Below are 23,169 nucleotides of genomic sequence, written 5' to 3' on the forward strand. Positions count from 1 at the left end.
ATCGCCCTTGCGTGAGGCGCAGAATCGACGGTGTGGAGGAAGCAAGGAGGTTTTTTGCTCCGGCGGCTAGATGGCAGAGATGATGACCACGCCTCGCGGCAGCGGCGGCCTTCTCGAAGTGGCCGGCCGGCCGGCAGGCGCCGGTCAGTCCCTGGGCTTCCGTGAGAGAGAGTTTGAGAGAGATAGAGTCTGGAGGAGGTGTTGGCGAGAGGGCGTGCGACCGCGCGTGTACGCACTGTTACTCGGACCAGATGGACACGCTGAAACTAAAAGCAAGCAAGAAAGAAATATCCAGAGGAAACCCTGAATGATTTTCTCTCGCTTCGCTCACGTCTTCTTCCGCTCTCCGCCTGCTCTCGTTGGGAGACAGTGTCCATCCCTCCACCCCGATACCCCTTCTCCAGTAGCACCGGAAAACGTTCCCTTTCACTCGGACACGTCCTCTCCACCGCTCGGACACCTCCCTGTACACCCCCACCCCGCAACTGCCGGTTCGACGCACCGTTAGCAGCTGCGCCGGTGGCGAGTATATAAAGCAGCGCGAGCCATTTGAACGCTGTGTCTTTTCTTCATTCGAGGAAAGAGCCTTCAAGTAGCAAACATGCTGGTAAGTGGCCCGAGGTGGTATCGAAACATGGCTGAAGCGGCGGGTGCAGCACACAGACATTGGATTCCATTTGCAACCGGCAGCACAATCGGGAATGAGGAATGTCTCAAGAAGCGGCTTCCCATAAATCAGTTTCGGTTAAAACAATTGCAGCCTTCCGTAGCACATTAGGTGTTTTGTTTCGAGGACTAAGTTTTGGTCGTTCATTCCTGCAGGCGTCCAACTTAACATCACCTCTTAGTTTCGACTGATTGCAGGCGAGCAACGTTACTCATGAACCTTTAAGAGAGCGCTCCTACAAACCAAAGCTTCTGCTCTGACGATGCAATTTCACAAACATGTAGACGTTTCTGGTCTTTCGTGTTAAATGCTATTGCCATTGGTCATTGTGCTCTAAAGAAGCAATTTTTTTTCATAAGGTCTCTAGTTGTTGTCCATAGCTAGAAATGTAACCCACCCGCAATGTTGCCAACATAATCTACTTTAGTATCTGCTAGGAAGCTGTACGTGGATTGAACCAGAACTGCCAAAGTGATGCCTTTTCAACGCTCCCTCAGCCCAGATGTCAAGTGAGAACGTGTGCTCAAGCCGCGCTACATTTTTCTTATGGTTTACGCTCACTGAAACTTTTGCCACAGGGATCCGTGACTTCTGTAATTCTAATCGAACACTAAACTTTCCTCCCACTATACGCACTACGGCCAGTGTTGGTAACGGCTGAGTACTTCCTCCAGCAAAAGATCGACGTAAGGGAGTGGCTTAATCGAAATGAGGCAACCAGGATAGGATAGGAATAAACTTTATTTGTAACCACTGAGACCTTAACTTAAAGCTGTGTCCTCTCATCCCTGTATCCTCGCAACGTCCACGGTCAGCCGTATTGGTAGTCACTAAAGTTTATTAAATATCACACGCCAACACAGCGTCTTGACCGACAGCCCGACTGCGCCGTTGAAAGAGACTTGTTTCGCCGGTCACGTTTATGCCTACTTAAAGCTTGTGCATGTGGCCGAGTTTCCAAAAAGCCTCAACTTAGCCGTCTTTTCGTTCGACGCAGTCCATCGCTGCCTTCCTCGGCCTTATCGCCATCTCCTCTGCCGGCTACCTCGGTGGTGGCTACGGAGGCGTTGGTCTCGGCTACGGAGGCGTTGGCCTCGGCTACGGCGGTGGTCTTGGCTACGGCTACGGTGCCGGCCTCGGCGTTGGTGTCGCTGCCGCTCCCGCCGTTGCTGTCGCTGCCCCAGCCGTCGCCGCTGCCCCGGTCGCCGTGGCCGCCGCTCCCGTGGCCGTCGCTGCCCCCGTGGCCCTCGGACCCAGCCCCGCCTCCATTGCCGGCGGCGCTTTCGCTGCCACTGCTGTGACCGGTAACGTCGCCAAGGTCGTCACCAGCCAGGTGTCCACCGCTCACCACACCTCCCCGGGAGTCGCCAGCGTCGCCACCCAGGCCGTCGCTCCCGTCGTCGGCGTCGGCGGCGGTGTCGCCCACGGTGGATACGGACTCGGCTACGGAGCTGGACTCGGCTACGGAGCTGGACTCGGCTACGGTCTCGGTCACGGCGGATACGGCGGATACGTCGCTGCTGCCCCCGCTGTCGCCGTCAAGGTCGGATACGCCGGATTGGGCGGATACGGCGGATACGGCGGATATGGTGGATACGGCAAGGGATGGTAGAAAATGATGGTACGTCTCCGCCGGTCTGTTGCTAGCGTTCTTGCTTTTTTTTTTTGTTTCTGGCGTGTTTGCGCAAATCACACCTTCATTGTGAAAATGTCAGAACAGCGTTGACCGATGTAATATATTATAGTTTACAATCATCCAAAGATTACTCCCCAGGTTTCAACAACTTCCCTGGATATCTATTGCACCGATTCCGTTTTTAAAATAGGCCTCGTTTAAACTTGACGTAGAAGGCAGAGCTGCGTACGTTGGCTTTCAATTTCGTGAGGCGCTCGTAGTCATGCCGCTCTAGAGTTGCTGCCCTACTTGTTGTCCCTGATACACCAAGGACATCAGCGGATGTTTTTCACGGAAAATATTCGATATATCTGCTCTGTTTCGTTAGACCCTTCGATATTTTGCTTTTAGTTTAATCGTTTATAGACGCTGCACTTCCTATGTGGACGTTACAATAAACCCTGTCTCCTTTTGTAAGATGGGACTGCTTCATCTCCAACTATCCATTTCCATCTCATATTAACAATTTTGCCTAGAAACAATGTCGAACAGAAGTGCATTTTGTGCTAAACTTGCAATGATACGAGTACTTTCTCATTGTCATTTTCCAGGTACAAAGACGACATTGCGAAGCTTATACATACGCTGAGTGGATGCAAGCGATGGAGGACTGGTCAGAAGACACCGATGGTCCAGTAGCGAAAGAATAAATTATTCTACTTTTTCTGCCTGGTGCACACAATGCTCTCTTCATTGTTTCAACAGTACGGCGTACGTTGAACTCAGCCATCGTTCAATGCGAGTACATGAATACAAGCGGCAAAAGTGTTGCTTTCACATCCAACAAACATCACCAAAAGCATATCCAAGTTTTATAAATTGCAAAGGCTTCTCAGAACGTTTTACTTCTGTCTAGCCAATGCAAAACACATTTTACGCTCTTTTAAACACGCTTTGGGTATCTGAAGCATCTCAGATTTATGGTTAGTCTCACCCCCTTCACTTCAGCAAACATCCTTCCTCTTCTGCATGCTGACAAGGGAAGCGTAAGCTTGTAGCTTGTTGCCTTGAGCCATCGTAATTGAGGGACTTGTTTTTGTCACGGGTAAGCATCTTTACGGAATAGACAAGTCTTCTTTTGGACCAGCATCCTTGTGTTGGTTATGGTAAGTACCTTGTCGAAATACGTCCCGTTCTGGAAATGTCGGCGTCAGGTTTAAGGTAGCTCTGTCCGTTCAGTTCAATGCAATTGAAGTTTCCATCGTGCTGCTGCTCCTCTGTCTTGTTTCCATTCTATACTAATAACTTGGGGTTCCTGAAAGCTGACGAAATAACGTATTGGGATTCTGCGTTGACGCCAGATAGCAGCACTTTCCAAGATACATGAAGCCTATGCATTGAAATCAGTGCATTCTTTCGTTTATGCTTTACTATTTTTTGATAGAACTTGAACATTCTGTAAAAGGGTCTGACTCCAGATATAAAGATGTGCCAATATAAAACAGTGTTCCTTGAAGACCCTCTCTATCGTTCGTCGGCCTACAAAGATGTGAAGGCACTTTTGTCTTTCTTGAGGGAGACTGGTCTATGTAAACGCCTTTGAGTTGCTCAGGCCCTCCGCGTGCGTGCACGAGCTCACCGCGTTCTCCACCCCTCTCTATCTCATCTTTCTATTCTATCTTTCCCTTCCCCCAGAGTAGAGTAGCCAACCAGACGCATTTCTGGTTAACATCCCTGCCTTCTCTCTTTTTTTCTCCTCCTCCTGCAACAAAAGCGCACACATTTAGCACTCACAGAGAAGCTCGGAAGAAGCATGAGGCATGACTCTTGACTACGTGCACCTAGCTGAGCATGAGCATGGACCAGATAGCCGGCAGGACTGCAGTTGAAGCGTTGAAGCTTGCCTTTCTCTTTTTTGTGTGTGTTACGCACTCTTGCTATCCCTGACGACACGTCAAATACAATTGTCAATGGATGAACTGTCTCAACTGGGAGCTGCAGAGCGACAACTAGCACGAGCCAATGGTTGTCGCAGTATACTGTTCATATATTTCCTAACATATCTCTTCAGCAAATAATTTCTCTTCCTAACAAATCATATTTCCTAACATATCTCTTCAGCTTAACATCCAGACAGTAAAGCCCATGGAAAAGTGCAGAGCTCATGTGAAAAAAAAAAAAAAAAAGGTGGCGTCCCTCCAAGGGTTAAGGAATCAGCCGCACGGATCACAGACAAAATTTGTGCTCAGGATAGCACTGACAAAACCAAGAAGTAATGAATTATGGAACAGAAGTTGATCGGGAAAACACACAGAATGCTCACTACAGACACCCTTGTGGAATACTGAGTAATAAAATAGAAAGTGTGTGACAGTAGGCCCAGACATGAGACATAAATATACGGTGAGATGATCTGGATGAAGGTAATTTCTAGTACGCGTAGACGGAAACGCCTCGCATCTTTGTCGTGTATCTGGAAAGGAAACGGTGCTATTGTGTACGCCAATTTGCCTTATAGGCCTTGCCTGCGCGCAGGATCGGGAGTAGAGGCTACAGGATACATAGCCTGAAGCATATTTGCCTTTTCTGCTATAACGAAAATCTGTTCATGGTCATGGTAACTTTCTGTGCCCTAAGCACGGTTGTTACAACCCAGCAAGTGAGCTGAACGGTTATATCACCGTTGCAACCTGGCAACCTATAAAACACTCCGGCTACTCATGTACCCGGGAAACGCGTTCTCACGAAGAAAGCTGTGCGAGTAATCCACGATATGTCACTTTTCACTCGTGAAAGCCCGGGCCTTACATCCCCAAAAGCCTGTGTCATCGAAGCGTAATACCGCTATACCTTTTGTGGATTCTGCAGCTCGTGCGATACGACCTACATTGGTTATCGTGTTGGCAGGGACTGCGCAACAAAGCGAAATTAAATGCCAAAATACGGCAGCACATGGTGTGAACTCTACAAGATCATTATGTTATGTGTTATGTATGTTTGTTTCAAGCGTGTCTATATTACAAACAATTCGTATGTATAGTATACAATCCCATTGTCATAACAAATAGGTTTCCAGGCCATTGACATTTCTCTCACGCGACAACTCCTAAGTAGCTGCTACTGTGCATTGTCTACAAGAGATATGCCGAGAAAAAAATTCTCATAAACTAACAACATCAACAGAGACAATAGTTTCTTCATACCTTGGATAAATGTTATCCATAAATTGCGACATTACACATACGCGTAATGCACATAAGCCCCGGCGCATGATGACGGCTAAAGGGTAAAGTGGATGGCCATTTAAACAAAAACACGCTGTCACCACGGAGCGCGGCTCAGGACAATGCTCCGAATGTGTAGCGCAAACAGGCTCGGCGCAGCCTATGCCCGACAAACAGTTGCAAACGACGTGTCTGTGATGCCCCTTTCTTGTTACGCAGAGAACGAGGCACTTGGGAAAGTGCTTGCGAAACGTTTACGGGCGTACGTGCGCCCGACAGAGCGCGAGTAATTTCCAAGGCAGCGTGGAAAGGACCTCACATCGTTTGCGAACGCGGTCACTCGACCGCGGACTGTACCCGCAGGAAGCGAAAACATGCCGCCGGCGTCGAACGTGCCCGTGGCCTGTGCTCGTGGTGCCTAATCCTGAGCAGTTTTGAAGGATTTTCTAGGGCTTGCCTCGTCTGATACTTCATCACCAGCCGAATTATAGGTGTACTGCCATGTACAAATCGCCTTCCAAACACTTTTTAATTATATGTCCGTAGCCAAGGTCCACAGCTCATCAGTCAACGAGACTGCCAACACCTTCGTTGGCGTTTTCTTCAGTGTCGTATTTACTCTTTTGCAGTGTCTCTAAGTACACATTCCCGCTTTTTTACATTTTTACTTACACATCAAATCTAGTGACCGCTTTTTATCTGTCGCGCCCGGTCATCTCGCCTGGGGGGCTGGGGAGGTGGGCGACAGGTTTGACTTCGAAACACCGTGCGACTGGTTTCAGACCGAGAAAAGTGGTCAGAAGCGTATTTGTTATTTTTGCTATAAATGATTAACTGTGGAGAGATTGATGTCGAACACACACACACACACACACACACACACACACACACACACACACACACACACACACACACACACACATATATATATATATATATATATATATATGAACGAGAAGAAAGGGAACCGAGGGGCCCGATTTTTATTAATCATATCATAAGAAGCCAACAAACATTGACACCAAGAACAACATAGGGGAAATTACTTGCACACACTAACTGAATTAAAGAAATGATAAATTAATGGTAATGAAAACGGATGAAAAAACAACTGTCCGCAGGTGGGGAACGAACCCACGTCTTCGCATTACGCGTGCGATGCTCTCACCATTGAGCTACCGCGGAACCGTTTTCCCATCCGCTTTCTGGGTTATTTATGTTTTACAACTAGAACTCTGGGAGTGTTAGCCAGCGCCCCCACTCACAAGCCTAGGGGCGGATGTGGAACATCCTTTCTGCCGCAGGCGTCACGAGCACGTGGTCTTTTTTGGGTGATGGCAACTGGTCAATAAACTGGTCTTATGATATATATATATATATATATATATATATATATATATATATATATATATACTTATGCTACTGCATTTATTAGCGGTCTACAGCAAACATTAGCTATTTAAGTGATACATAAAAATAAATAAATGAGTGAATAAGACGATAATGTTGATAAGGACAAGCATGGCGCAGCGGGGAGTTCAACCACCAAGTAATTGCTATCCACGCCACAACATAAATGTGGGGTTCACTTTGCAGTCAACAATTGGTGCAAGATTCCTCCATGTACATGGATTAGTCCAAACACGCAGCTCAGTTTGAGGTCAGCCCACAGAATCGAAAATATATGTGCCACTGCATGCATCACTATACAGTTCTTCTCATCATCACAAACAGTGCCAAATCCTGTATTCCCTAAAATTTATTTTTAATAAGATGTTAGTTCCTTTGCTGCAGTTGACTCGTCGACAATAGTCCAAGTATCCTGCGTACAATAATTGAGCCCTTGTCCTAGTCTTCCTAGTTTGATCATGCATATTTTGTTCTTGAAAGTATTTCAGAAACTCGTGGAAGATCTTGTAAACCTTCTCGATTTCATAGCCACAGTATCATTCAATACCTCCCGCACCGGCATTGGAATTCCTTGACGGGTTGCACCGCCTTGAGGTGTAGCCCATGTCTTGTAAATTGCCACTGAAACTATTACAGTACAATATCTTAAAGTGTTACACCTGTCACTTTCCGCTTTCATCTCTCACTGCAGTGTGGTCTGTTTCTGCTGATGTCTCCCCATAAGGTTCAGTGTTTGGGAACTACAATGAGCTGTAAGTTGAATTAGTTAAGCTAGTTACTTATATCGGTTATGCACTGCAGCTTTCAGTTGCATGCATTGTAAGCTAGCTTTCAGGTCTTGTCAGTAAGATACACTTCAACCCATTCTCATTATTTTCGAATGCGTGCCTCTCTCAAGATACTGTCCGTATGCGGCTACACGTAGGCAGTATTACTGCAAGAAACAGGTTATCTATTTTGTTTTGTTCTTTTATAAATGCTTTACTGGGGAGAGATTGTGGCATGAAATACCTGGACTATGCTTGCTGTCAAGCGAACTGGCATCGCTTCAACACCTTAGCATGAATCCCTCCCTGAAATCGGTGCAGCAGTGACACTGCCTCCACTGTTTGTTGGAGGATATTGACAGTGCGGGGAGCTCGCTGTTTCGAGGAAGTGGAAAAGCGGAAGAGTGTTCCTCTTAGACGAATGTCGTCTCGCGCGCCTTCCTTGACTGCGCGAACGGTCGAGGAATGCAAATTGAGGAAAAGCACCCGATGCGCCTTCGGCATGTCTCTGAGCCACAGCTCGTTTTGCTCGTTCCGACTGCGAGGACAAACCAGCACAACGTCGCGCGTTAAATAAGGTCACGTGCAAAACGCGTGTCGTGTCCCCGGCATGCATGATAATAGCCAGTTCTGAAAGCTGGGTGGTCGGTGGTGAATGATTTCCGAATGCCTCTTTCGACCTGCTTTGTGCGTACACGATGACCTGATCACGACTGCGGATGAACCCCGGGGCGAACTTTTGTGCCAGGGTTTTCTGCCCACTGGCCTCCGCGTCTTCGCGTTTCCGGGGCATTCAGAAACGCTCAAAACGCCCACGATGGTGCTTTTTCGATATTAAAAGACTTGTTGACTGTAACAACTACGCTCCAATACGTAAACAGTGAGAACAATTTTGTGCATCATGACGGGACTGCCTGGTCATGATGATCTTAGTTTAAGAAGTAGCCTAGCAATATCACAAGCAGATGGAGACTTGCACCGATTGACAATGGAAGAACAGGCGAAGCCTAAGCCTTGAAAAGTTATACTGCAAAAAAAAAAACAACGAGGGCAAGAGAAGATACATTGGACATTGTGTCCACAGGATTTCCACGCTATACGAACCTTGACATGATGAATCCACCAGTACACATCGGTATCGCTCAGCTGGAGCTATCGAAAAAGAGACACGTTTTCACCACACCTTGCCGTATTGCAACCACGGAGTGGCTCTGAAACATTGTCGGTCCTAAGTATCTATAGTGTTTGTAACACTTAAAGCATCGTTCGTTTTTCCGTTGTAACTGTTTGTAGTAAGAATATTACTGTGTTTAAGTCATTTTATGATGTGTGTGCGGTTGATAGTCCTTCGCGTTGTTTTGTGACTTGGCAAATAAATTTGTACTTTTCCTTCTTTTTTTATTTCTTATTATCGCTGTACTGTAGTTGAGTCACTCAAAAAAGGTTGCTTGCTCCGGTAGAACAGCCGGCCGCTCCAAATCAGCAGGCTCCGAAGCACTCGAGTTTATTGGTGCAGTCCGAATCGTACATTTGCACATGACGTGACAAAAGATGTAACATTTATCTTGTAAATAGCTTGCATACATGTTTTGCAAACATCAGCAAATACTTTCAAAAGCTATTTTCAAAGCTTCGTCTTCAGTTGTCATGTTCAATGTATCAGCATCATTTCTTTTCACTCAACTTTATTGGTTTGAAAAAAAAAAAGCGAACGCACAAAACACTTTACTAGGCATTGCTACTGTTAAAGTTTGGAGGCGAGATAGTTTGTTACAGGAGAGATCGAAGAGGTTTGCTATTGCGTGTTCCTATTGCGAACACCATCAGATTACCAGTTGGGACCTACAGGGTGACTGCAATATTCAGTAACCCCTTGGGTTGCTTTGCATCTGGGCACATCCAGGGCGCATGTTTATAATAGTCACGTGAGATTTATTTTTTCTATAAAAGAAGACTCCAAATGTGAATTTAAGGTATCTGAAAGTTATCGCATCGCTGATTGAAAAATGGTGCAGCATGCCCCTTTGGTAGGTCCAACGTTCTTTGAAGGAACAGCGAAGTAGGATCGGCCATCTGAGAGACGAAGCCTGTAACACGTCCAGGAGATGGTATAAGCAGCAGGTCACCTGAAAGAAAAGCAATTTCTATTCCCAGAAAAATTGCGCTTGATGAACTCATGCTTTCTATCACACAGCTTTCTATATTGAAAGAATTTCCATGCTAACTACATGGTAGCTTCCTGTTCATCGTAGCTATACAACGTGAGACACGCTTACCTAAATTAATAGCCTTGACGGTTTCAGGGATAATGACGTTAGGATGATTTCATAGATACAAAGTTAAAATAATAACTGATATACTTCAGTGGGCAGAGGGATTTATCAAGTATTTTGAGCTTTTCTTCAAGTTGTTATCCCTGATGTCACTGGCACTTCTGGAGTTTCACTGAAAGTATTACTTCAAGAGAGGCTATCCATGGTCTAACCTTGAAGCTGCTTCACGGATTTTGTTGGCTTCGTTGACTTAGCGCCCCAAAGCTTTACCGCGTCAGGACGAGGAGCAGCCTTCGGGTTAATTTAGGCCATCTTGAATTTCTCAACGTAAACGAAAGCCATGGTTCGCCAACGTTTCGCATGTCGCAGAATGCAACCGCACGGGCGGGCGTACGAGCCTGTGGCCTTGTGCCCAACCGCAGAACGCTATAATCCCTAATCCAATATAGCGTGCGGCTTGGAACACTTAGAAAGGAGCCACCCGACTGTGGTTGACATGGACCTGCGCACGGGTTGGGTATAAGCACCGCAATACGAACGTGTTCGCAGACCAAAAGCACGCTGGACTCGCTGATCTCTATCTAAAACAACACAAGGAAACTGCCCTGGCACCTTAACCAGCACTTTCTCGTTAAAACACTGCGTCGCTGTTACGCACACACGCTGTGTGGAGAGTTGTCCACGAGAGAACGCACACGCTCCCCCTAATTTCTCGACGCGAGCACCAAGTATGTAGGGCGAGGACCTCCGCCTTTCTTCTCGCAGCAGCATGCAAGCAGTGAGAGTCGAACGAGTGCCGGGTTCGCGAGAGCACGCTGACTTTCATTAGGAAAGATCACGGGCTGCCGTGCCTGGGTGTACGGCTCGTAATCAGCGCCCCGTACACGATCGAACCACTCACGCAGGGCTAACAGCAACAGCAGCTGTGGTGGCCATGCAGTTGCAGCCCCCTGCGCGTACATGGTGTAGCCGTCCGTGCACATACGGCAACGCTGATGGAACGTATGCGTCTCGCCGAGCGTGGTCCGTTTAGCGCCGCGGCGAAGTCGACGGGCCGGCACCCGCCCATGCGGGCACGATGCAGGCAACGCTCATTATACACTACGCGAAAGAACCAACGAGAATGAATCCTGAGCGCTTATAAAGTTGAGATCGCGCTTTCTTGTACGCCGACGGACCCCCCCATTCCGCCACACGGACATGCGTTTTACGGGGGAGTTGTTTACAAGCATCGAACCCGCTCGAGCGGCCCTGCTCGGGAGCAATCGATAACGCTTGCGTTAGTTTTTATGCTTTCGTTGTTTCGAGTGTTCGGCACGAGGTCACAACTGTACCGAGATCCAGTGTGAGGTAAGGGGTGGGGCTCTGGCCGAGAAGTATAACTTGAACTCAGCTGGTGCACATAAAGAATAACGCTAACACCTGTAAGCTGTCAAAACAAGTCATCAGTTACACGGTGCTTCAACAAACAAACAACGGTGCTCTTGGTTTAAAACTAAGGCTCTCACGGCGGCCCATTTTCTTTGATACAGGCATGCGTCGTCACCACGCGAACTTGGATCGCGTATCTTATATGTGGAGCATGCGAATCACATGTCGCGATCTCGTGAAACAATTAAGCGCGCAGCGCACTATCGCAGCATCGTCATTCTGCGACGACGAGAAGCTGCTGAGAACTCGGGCATTAGCAGGGAGCTGTCGGGTCGACAAGACTGCACGCCGAAATTGCTTTAGTACAGAGCCAAGCAGTGTGTCATATACGATCGTGAAACTCAAGCGAATCCAGAACTGTATAGTTCATCATCAGAAAAGCAATCTGAACGCGTTCTCACGTGGTCGTCGCGTAACGGTATATAGCTGAGTATAGGCTGTGTAAATGCGTGTTCTTTAACTCCATCTAATTAAAGCAACCGTGCCTGTGTACATGATCACAGAACAGATTTTGCGTCGTCTGGCAAGAGCAACGTACTCTTGCCAGACGCCTCTTGCCTGGAGTCAGTGCTCTTCATTACTCCATGAGGACGATCTTATTGGCATCCCATTTGAAACTGGACGGCGACAGTCACCTAGCCTCTTTGATTTACTCAAGTTTTACTACACCCATCGAAGTCTAACATTCTGTCAATCTCTCTCTGATCTTTTCTTTAATTAAAACATGTACCTCTATAATACATGTAGCGACTCTGCTTCTATCCATCTCTTGCCTACAATTTTTCCAACAATATTCTAAATCTCTCGATTTTCTCCACTGCTGACCAGTTAATGCTTCCATCGTCTTCCAATCCCAGTGCTTCTGAAAGGTGGCCGTTTCGTGCCGCTTTTGCTGGGAAAATATTGCGGAATTCAATTACGATGTTCTTAGTCGTTGCCGGACTTCTGCTGCAGCAGACACATGTCCCTTCCTGTGGCGAATATTTGCTCTGGTCTGTTCGTGTCCTCAGGAAGCCGACAGGGACCTAAAATAGCGAGTCACCGTCCCTTGTCGTATCGAACAGATTTTCCTTCATCATTTCTTTCTTGTCATATTTGTAAATCTCCGTCACCTTTTGTTTGTTTGTTTGTTTCGACCTCTTCATCCAATTAGCGTATCGGTATCGTTCCCTTTCGTTTGACGACTCGCAGTTATCTATTTACACTCTCAATTACCCTGTATTTGTTTGCCAACTTTCTTGACCTCTTCCGCCATTCCGTGCACACGCTTTTGAAATACAGGTACTTTAGCCGCTCATTTCCTTTCATCAATGTTCCTGAGTGTCTCTTCAAGATTAACTTTGCTCCACCCAGTGGAGCACAGCGCTGCCTCTCGACTGGTGAGCACACTGTGCTTAAAAACGATCCACGGTTATTCCTGCCATAGAGTTTCGCACTAATGTTACTAGAGAGAACTCTGGCTCGGTGATCGGTCAGTAACTATCTAGAACACAATAATTTGTCTTACATTTGACCTTGTGGCTTCAGACGTTCTTGTGACTTTTGTTCAGTACGCTATAATTATCCGCCTTTACTGACCCAAAAGTCAATTCTTGTATCGAATTCTGTTTGTTTTTAACATGGAATGCAATGAGAGCGCGCACGTACAGCCTCCCGAATTTTGAGCTATATCGCGCGAGCGTCCATCACGCGTCACGCCTTTTAACGGCCATAATCGGCGACACCGCCAGAAGTACCTCAAGTGCACTACGCCCTCTCCTGTGCAAGAGTCGCCAAATGCGACGTTCCCTTCAGGACGATGAACGACCATATTATAATGTTCTCGCACGATATAGCTAAAAATGCGTGAAGCTGTACATATTTCACGTAGATATTTTACCGTCAATTGTAGCATTTCTCCGACAATGGTCATATGGGCAACAGTGGTCGAGCAAATGATCTTGCTGGAGCCAAAGTCTCAAGGGGACTTGCCATTTTGAGGGCTTCAAGTGCGTTCCGCTATGTTGATATGAAATTATAATCGAACATACAGGCTCCTATGTGACCATACATAGGATGTACATGTGGCATGCAGAATTTGACAATACGAATAAAATCACACTTTTTTTTTTACGTTGCAACAACTCTTGGGTAAAACTTACGCAGATCAGCTGGCCGTAAATTTGGTTTGATGTAATCTGCATCTCATCAGCCTGATAATGATGTGCACCAGCATACTTAAAATAAAGCGCACGAGTTGCCCGGGGATTTATCGTACTATATGTAGGAAAATCCGTATTGAAGAGACCCACCTGCCTTCCACCCTCCTGCCTTGTACCATAACCTTGCATGTGCTCATGGGGGTTTATATGGCAACGTACGGATCGTCATGAGTACGATTATGGATGCACGGCACATGAGACATACGTGTCCTTTGAATAGGGATATGAACTCACAAATTTATTACAGCGACGCTGTTGGCCTGTAGTTGGTCGGAATGTTTCGTGGGCTCGTTCTGTGCTCACCCAAAAAACAGCACCGTCACCTTGCAGCCGCGGCCACTCAGACAGACCTCAAACGGCATCTGGAAAAGGGCCAGATGCCATTTTTTAGTTTCCGCGTAACAGAACTTTGTTTAGTCGTATATTCGAATTACAATCTGAAGCTATCCGGAGGGGGATTTTTGTTTTTTACGTTGGAAGCTGCTTATATTTATAGAGCTGCAATAGTATTAAATTTGGTTTGACGTGATTTACACTATCAGTAGGTTGTTTATGTCCCCTGCAGGGCGAAGGCCTCTCCCAACATTCTCCACTTACTTCTGTCCGGCATTAGACGACTCGGTCCTGCGGCGGCAACCTTCCTAATCTAATCGGTCAGTCGAATCTTTCGCAGCCCCAACTGCGTTTCTCCTCTCTCGTATACGCTCATTCTGTTATTCTGAAAGACCGGCGGGGAGCTGTCTTGCACGTCACGTGACCTTGCCAACTCCACTTCCGCTTAATCTCATCTAGAGCGTCATCTGCCCCCGTTTGCTGCCTAATTATTATGGCGCTCTTCTTATCTCTTGACATTGTTCCTATCGTCGTGCATTCCATCACTCCCTGCGGGATCGTTAGGTATATTTCTCGCATATAAAAAACGGTAAAGTTGCGGGGTTTGAGATCACGAAACCGGCACAGTGACTTATGTGCCATGCCGCAGTGAAACACTCTGCAGTATATTTCATCGCCTCTGATTATCTAACCTGCAACTAAACATCAGCACACAAGCGTTTTTTTTTTTTGCATTTCGCCCCCATCGGAATGCGGCCGCCATTAGTGGTAATCGAACCCACGTCATCTTGTTCAGCAGCAGAATGCTGCCGCAGGTGCCTTTCCAGCTTACAGAAATGTAAGTGTGGCAGGTACATTCTTATGGCATCTGAAACAAAATAAAGACATCGAAGCTCAATCACTTCGATATCTTCAGTAGGGACTCTTTTCGCATCCCTACACATTGCTGGGCGAGTTGGTTTGAGTTGTACGATGTGATAGTTATAAAGGAACACATGTTAAAGCATCCAGTTGATTCTATAGTGCATTAGCGCAAGCTCTTGGGCCAGTTGGCCCATGATGAACCTGAAAAAGTTCATCATGCAAGCCTATCATCATCAATTCCATCTAAAGATGCTTTAGTCTATCTTGCGCTATGGTCATTGTGTCATAAAGCTCTAATAACGTGTTTCATAGGGGAAAAGGGTACGCGCCCGACGTATCGAAACGGTAGAACAATGAATTTCTTGCATGAGGGTTCTGTTCGCAAACACGTGCACACACGCACACACACGAACGCACCCGCACACACACAGGTCTGACGACCCATCACGGTAGCTAGGTTTTAAAATTGTAACCTACACCCTGCCTTTTTAATCATTTTTTTCGCTGAAGAGCTTGGCTAACGTTGCTGGGACACCCTATATATGCTACTGTATACAATATACTCAGTGTTATAAGTATATGACACGTGTTCGTACCACATAAGGAAATTCAAACAATGCCTTGAATCTCCTTTAGTGCCAGTGCATTGTCTGTGATCCGGCGACAGCGTGCCTGACCTTAATATTTTGTCCATCTCCGTGGAAAGTGCTGTAGACGTCAGTTGTGGAATCCTAAAACGTTTGAGAAGGCGAAGTTTCCACCTGGTAAGGTATCTTACTGCAGTGCACTGAGTCTCAAGGAGTTCGAGAGCTCCTCTCCAGATGTAGATCAAAACGCAAGGTTGTGTGATCTTCAGCTCTAGTTAATCCAGGTACCCACCCGTACCCACCCTATTCGGACACCTCTAGGCATTAAAAAAAAAGACACGAATCGGAACGTATTCAATGCCTCTCAAGTAGGCACACAGTTTCCTCACCTGCACACGGCTTCGCGCGGCTCACTGTTGCCTTATGGTCTTGGTTAGAATGCAGAGCATCATCGCTGAAAAAAAAAAGAAAAATCCTTTGCACTGCATTCTCGACCCATACGATTGCCTTTCGATTACCACGGCGGAAAAAATCAAACAAGGAACGCCCCGTCAGACTACCGTCTGCTAACCATTCCCGAGCAGTTTGTTCGCACCGTATAAGAGAACGCCTTCGCAACCTTGTCGGCACCAGTTCGTAAATCGTTCCGCTTGTCCGCTTGCACGGAGTTCCGTTTAAGCGAGCCACACCGCAGACGACCACGATATGCTCGGTACTCGGAAGGGAGGGGCCGCGCGTGGCACACACAGCGGAATTGAATCGGCATCTCGGTCACTGCGTTCCTCGGCGTCGCGCCATGCATCGACTATCGGGAGTTAGCTCCGGTTCGCTTCGCCACTCCCCGCCTTTCCTTCCGCTAACTCCCCCACCCTATCCACCCTCCCCCGTACCCCCCCAACCCGCAAGCCCACTCTGCACTAGCGATTTTCTTCGCACACATCGGTATGCGAGCGTTGCGCGGGTCGCGTTGAAACCAACGCGCTCCCTCACTCTTTGTGGGTGACCGCGAGATACAATCGCGAAAGCGCGCGGTAGTTGCGAGAGACGTGCAAGGCTCTTTGAAGTTCGTGTGTCTTTTTTTTATTCTATACTTTCTGCTTCCACGAAATGCGGTGGCACGTGGTTCGTATGCACACGCGCAGCGATATTTCTCCGCCGCTCACGAGCATGCGCCACGAGTGAAACAATACAAGACAAACAAACGAGAGCTAGGTGCCCGCCCAGCAAGAGGCATGTAGGAATCAACTGCGTGCGCCCAAAAACGATCCAGGCATCGCTCTAATGGATCGAGCATGTATTTGTCGACGATCGCTTACGGCCCACCGGTCAGTCGGGACCACGATTGCGCAATGAGTAGCCGTGTTTTAGATAGGAAGTGGTGTCGAACATTGATCGAATTTGCCCATCTGTTAATGCGTCCTGATTCCTCTGGCGCCGAAAGAGTAAACCTAAACGAGGACGGGCAGAGCGAAATTTTTGGGGCTGTATCTCGAACGCGTTCGCTGCTTCCGCACTCGTAAAGAACCAGCCGTCGATAAGTCATCAACAGCGTCCAAACACTATACTATAGAGCTGCTTTGTAGCTTTTTTTAATTATTCTACAGCCTGCAATCATAACAACAGGTTTAACATGTCAGTTGCTCATCTTTGTAATTGCAGCACAACATAATGATCAGGCCACCTGTATCACTTTACCTCGGCGGAAGAAAGAACATGTTGAATTGGGCGGAAGACATCAGCAGATTGTCGAAATCAAGGGATAGCTTCCGGTTTCTTTATTTTTGAAAATTTATTTTTGGCTCTGTTTTCACTCTGTATTAAGCGTGCTCATGTGACTTCATTGTAGATGTAAGTATGCTTTACTCCGAATAACATTCTCAGTCGGAAATACAGCGCCTATCCATTCGGTTCCTTTCTTTTGCTAATAATTGTCTCCTTTCGCACTGTATTTCTTAAAATGAAGTTACGCATTCCACCTCGCACAAGCGTCAGTTTTGATTTCCTATAGATCTGTTGAGATATGCTGCTGGTGACGCTCATTGGCCCGCTCTTTTCGGCGATAGTGTGAGGCAAGGGCGTGCTGTGATGTTGCGCTGCCTCTAGGGTCAGTCCGATGAACAAACCACGTGCATTAAAAGCCTTTCGAGGACATATTCGCGCACTGGTATCAGAATCCACCCATCAAGTTACCGCACTTGATTATAACGTCTCCAGGATTGGGCCCAACTTTGGTTCCACCATAGCCAGGGTCGAGACAGTTTATTTAGCCGTACAGCAGTTGAAATAAAGGTGGGGCGTTAAGTGGGACAAGAATCAAATAATGTTTCACTGTAAAAAGCACAACACGGTGGGATACATTGGATTCGTGTTCTGCGCTTTTTTGTGTGTGTGCCCCAGTTGGCCACTAGTTTCTCTCAATTAATTCCGCCCACCTGGTCCAGCTCTCCGCTTTGTTACAGTCAATATTCAAGTCCTGGAAATAAAATTTAGCAAACGAATGCAGAAACTGGGGACACATTGACTCACGAGTTCGTAGGATATAGCGGGCCTTTAGCGCTATCGTCGTTGAATCTTGATATGGTGAATACGTTCAAGGGCTGGGGTCGGCCAATGACATATAGTTCTTTCGAAAGAAACACCTTGTGAATTCGTCACCTGAGAGCCTTGACATATTTCCAAGTCGAGGTCTTTATTTCAGGAACTTGGTGTTGTGGCTCGATAGGATCACGTCTGAAAGTCATTCTTTACACGTGCCTTTCGAATGGGATGCAAAAGAATGCTTCGCGGTGACGGTCTGTTTCACCGATGTATGTAGTCTTATGCCAGGAACTATGCGAAAGGTTTTTGTCACTGATTTGAAGAGAGCTTAAAAGCGAAAGTTTAGTGTACGAGCGATTAAAAAGGACGTCTGATATATCTAAAACTGCTTCACAAAAAATACTGTGTGCTAGCGTAGTTCTTATCAGAAAATAAAATTTCTATCGGTACACAATGTGGCCAAGGAGCAAACTAAAGTGTCCAAAGAGCAGTTTGTGCGGACATTTCATGTGGACCAATCCAATGACGAATGAGGTGGCGACGTGTTCCAGCAGTTGTAGTTAGCTTAGAGTGCTTGGACCGCATCTGTTCCCCCTGAGCATCTGTTACACTCTTAACAATCAAACGTTCATTCGGCAAAATATAAAGGCGTCTGCCTAGAATTTCTTTATTGCTTTATTTCTTCGTCATGATGCAAGAACACATACCAAATGAAATGTAAATGTGTTTCTTTAAAAGCTAAGCGAGATGCGGTAGTTCAACAGTATTGTTGAGCTGCCAGTTAAGACAAATTGATGGTCCAAGACTGGAGTTTTGTACACAATTATGAAAGGCAGGAGCACCCCGTTATTTAACGCTATACTAATGATGACAAGGAACGAGAAACGTTTTGTGCTCTTCAAACATAAAAAGGTATTTAATGTTTGAGCATTTGAACGCAGAAGCGCCAAAGGAAACAATTTTCACAGCGGCAACAGTGTGACAATCGCGTCCGCTGAGAAGAGAACGACCAATCCTGCAGTTTTTCTCACAAAACATCTTCTAGTGCTCACTGCCAATATCTTTCTGCAAGACAACTGTTGAGCAGTTACATCAAAAAGGTAAATTTAATGCGACAGACTAACATTTATATTTGTATATTTTTTGCAGAAGCTCTTGCTGGGTAAACATAATTGTTGATCTGCCGCTTAAATGGTTAGCTCGGTGTCTCGGAGGAAGGTGTAAAATTCTTTTCCTGATTGCTTCGGCACCTTCAGAAAACATTACGTACCGAAATCTCACGTGCGAAAAAAAAAAAAACTTTTCCGCAGGCTGTGAAGCAACGCCATTCTTTGCATGTGGAACTGCAGGGAGAACGACGAAATGTAATAACCGTAATAATAAAACTAAAAATTATAAGAAGGAGCAGAAAAAAATAGCGAAGACGATGGCGCAATAGGATAAATAGGTTTCAAATATTTGCCAGTTCGGTTTTCATAACAGTTTCTTTGATATGACAGTTTCCTTATTCTACAAAGCGTGAAGTTGAGCGTGTGTGATTTTTGTCGCCCTCGATCATCACGTCCATTCTTTGAGACGCTCTGCTTTCAAACCAGCGTCAGTACGTGACCTACTCTCACACTACCGAGGGACCTTGCATATTGCCCAGTCCGCGCCTTACCATATTGTCCCGGGATTAAGCTTATAAGTATGTGATGGATGATAAATTTTTACTTTGCATGCGTCTAATGCACGAGCTTAAGTGCCGAGCCAATGTTTATTACGGCACTGCACTGTTCCCGCTAAGTTATGCAGTGCCCTCGGTGCGTCCATCATGGTCGTTTATTTTCCCCTGCACGAAAGCTTAAGTGGGATGTGAGAATTAACCAAAGCTTCGACCGTCTATATTGAACGGAAAGCAGTCTAAGAATGATTTTTATTAAACCACCACCGCCACTCATATCGATCAAACCTGCCGCATTGAAACGAGAACATTTGTAACGACCGCACGCTGAAGCCTACTTCTTTACGGTCCTCCTTTCTTAGAAAGAAACTTTCTTTGTCTCTTCGGACATTTTGCGTGGACCGAGTAAACAAGGCCAGTCTTAGAGACACTGTAATTAAAGCTGGACTGATCCAGGAGACATTGCAATGTCCTTGCACACACACTCGCGTCCCCCACACACATGATACTCCCCTTACAAGAGCTGTAGTGCAATCCCGTAGCAGGTTAATCGAAGTTGGCGACTTGGTTGGCCATTCCTGATACCAATGCACCATATATACGTTCACGAGAACTTTACAGTGGTGCTTGAGCGCCTCATAGCAATAATCAGTAAATATAACTGACAAGTATGGCACCCGCACACTAAGCAATATATACAGCCTTTAGAAAGGCTTGAAAGCAAAGCAGTTAGATTTATATTTAACAAATTTAAAAGGCTTAAATTGTCCGACCGAACTCGTGAGTGCAAACAGTATCCCTACATTAGCTGTTCGCAGGAAAATAAGTCGCCTAAAATAATTCCGAAATATTTTGTTTGGAAAGCTTAATAGGTCAGCACCGTCATATATAAAGTGCATTAATAGAAGAACAACACGCCACACTCACAAACACTGCCTACAAGCGACCATTGCCAAAACTGAAACACTTAAACCCTTTCCGACTGGAACTGCCTCCCGAATTAGTGTGCGAGGCTGCTAACCTTGACAGAAACCTCGAACTGCATTGGTCTCGTTAAATATTGTCTCATCGAAAATTGCTTTAACATTTGCCTTGTGGTAATTGTTTGCTGTAAATTGCTGTAAGCTTGGTCTTGTCTCATCAAAATTTGCTGTAACATTTCTCCTGCGAGTATCGTTGCCAAATATTTCTGTGCTCTTCTCCTGTGTCATTGTATTGTAAACCCCCTCCTGTTTGGGCCATAAGGGCCTGTGGTATTCTGAAATAAACAAATGAATAAATAAATGAGAAACTCGCCATCCCGGTCCTGCGAAAGTGGTTGTCCAGTGAAGCTGTTGAAAACCACCACTACAACTGCTGAGGAGGGTACGTAACGCTTTATGGCTTTAGAATAGCAGTGCCATTTTGGAGTAATGGTAGTAATGGAAGTAATGGTAATTTTGACAGCACGCCTCCGTCCATAGAGGAACTGCTACAACAATGAAATGATTTGCTAGGCTGGTTATTTTATATACGAACGGCTAGGGACGTCACACCCCACATCGCAAGCTGGCGTCGCCGCGGCAGATTGTGCAACCGTAATCTTTATCGGGAAACGTATGTGGGAAACGCTACGTGTTTCGCATTGCTATCACGAGTGCCTTATCATCAATTATGTGGTTCGGATGCTTGTTTTGTGCTTCTTCTTTATTGAAACGTACGCTGTTCTGTATGTTGTATGCGTAATTCCAAATAATGTATTCACTGTTCGCTTCTTTTTGCTGAGTGATTGTAGCTTCTGCCTTACGGGGGTATAGTTCATTGCAGTTTTCGCTTGCTTACGGGGGTATGGGCCATTGATGATGATAGTTTTCGACATGCTGTTCTGTATGTTGTAGGCGTGGCTCCAAAGAATGTATGTGTTGGGCTGCAAAGCACGAGTTCGCGGCGTGGAATCCCGGCCTCGGCGGCCCATTTTGATGGGGACGAAATGCAGGAAACAGCGGCGTACTTATATTTAGGTGCACGTTAAAGAACCCCAGGTTGTCCAAATAATTCAGGAGTCCCCCACTACGGCGTGCCTCATTATGAGGTGGTGGTTTTGGCACGTAAAACCCCATAATGTTTTCAAGAATGTATGCACTGTTCGCTTCACTTTGCTGAGTGCTTGTAGCCTCCGCCTTACGAGGCTATGATCCATTGCATTTTCTACTTGCTTACGGGGGTATGAGGGCTTAAGGGGGTACGTGTCATTGATGACGATAAAAAATCCCCAGGATCCTAGCCATAGACTGCTTTGCTGTAATTAACCAAAAATGTCTTCCCAGCAGTATATCTCAGTCTCTCTACCGGGAAGCTACCACTTTACTTTGAAAGCGAATAGTTTCTTAGGCTGTCTGGCCCGTTTTCTTGGTTGGTCAGTGGTCGGACTCGGCAAGAAAAACGTTCTTTCGTTCGTTCGTGCTATTACGTTAACAATCATCTTCAATCGTTCCTGTACATTTTTTCCCGCTTTTCTAAATTTAAGCGCTTTACGGGAATATTAGAAAAGAATAGAAACCTATTTTACAGGCTTATATCCAACACAAATTTCCACATCAAATGCACAGAATAAATTTTAAGGCACCACAGGCATATCTCGGTTTGTTGCATAGATATGACGTATGCTATCCTCCTCTTTATCTTTTGTATAGTAGTGCCAATAAGAAATTGTTTGGCAGATGGACTTGCGGAGTCAGAAGAATCTTTACTATTAACTTATACAGTACAGCACCAAAACCTTTACACCTTTGCTGTTTCACCTTCTAATTCCACCTGTTCCCTCAAGCCCACCTCAATGCCTTCAAATTTCATAATCCTATGGTTCCAGCCAATATTCCGCCACCCTTGACTTCATGTTTCTTTTTTCTCTAAGCGCTTATCATAACACTCTAATCGCTAGACGAACACATAACAGTGAAAGTGCAAGGCCGAATTAATCACGAGATTACGCCGCACTGCACATGCCATTGATAAACTGAAACTACTTGGGAGAAAGTTCTTTGACAACAAAAGAAAGCTTGAAAACGTTTCAAAGCCTCCATTGCAGGCTTCACATTAGGCAGTTACATTTCCGCCCTCCGGACAAAACGTATCGAGACAACGAAAGATGACATTTTAAAACCGGTACAAGCCTTACGACGCTATCAAGCTTACTCACGTTTTCCGTGACATCTTGCACCGCACCCATTACGTCATTCAAAGTATTCTGGAACACTTTACCATCTAATCGGATAATTTGCACTCTCTCGCGTCAGTTGCTAATGGACGACTTCCTCACGTTGCAGTTCTGAAATAAGCTTAAAAACTACAATGTTGCTATTTCGGGCAATACATTCTTGCAGAATAATATGTGGACCGTAAAGCCAATTATTACTTTATTGCTTCATACGAAAGCCCAGACGTAAGTACGGTACTAAATCTAACGAAACATGAAACCTTGTTTGCGTATCCCACAAAAAAGAAAAAGAAAAAAGGTTTCAGTTACGCATTCGGTGGATGTCTTCTTGTTTTAATGTTCAACTTTTCTTTTCTTTCACTCTTTTCTTTTCTTTCCTTCTTTCTTTATTAGAACATAA

At 45.9% G+C, this 23,169-nt stretch overlaps 1 protein-coding gene across 1 annotated transcript; it reads left to right on the plus strand.

Moving 5' to 3' along the window:
- The first annotated feature begins 586 nt into the window (after positions 1-586).
- Positions 587-3,050, plus strand: LOC119452367 (cuticle protein 64-like). Its single transcript, XM_037714566.2, has 3 exons — positions 587-607; positions 1,665-2,288; positions 2,894-3,050. Exons 1-2 carry the CDS (start codon positions 602-604, stop codon positions 2,277-2,279), a joined length of 621 nt encoding a protein of 206 aa, XP_037570494.1. The 5' UTR covers positions 587-601; the 3' UTR covers positions 2,280-2,288; positions 2,894-3,050.
- The last annotated feature ends 20,119 nt before the right edge of the window (positions 3,051-23,169 follow it).

This window comes from Dermacentor silvarum, chromosome 5 (assembly GCF_013339745.2).
Source record: "Dermacentor silvarum isolate Dsil-2018 chromosome 5, BIME_Dsil_1.4, whole genome shotgun sequence".
In the NCBI taxonomy this organism is placed as follows: domain Eukaryota; kingdom Metazoa; phylum Arthropoda; class Arachnida; order Ixodida; family Ixodidae; genus Dermacentor; species Dermacentor silvarum.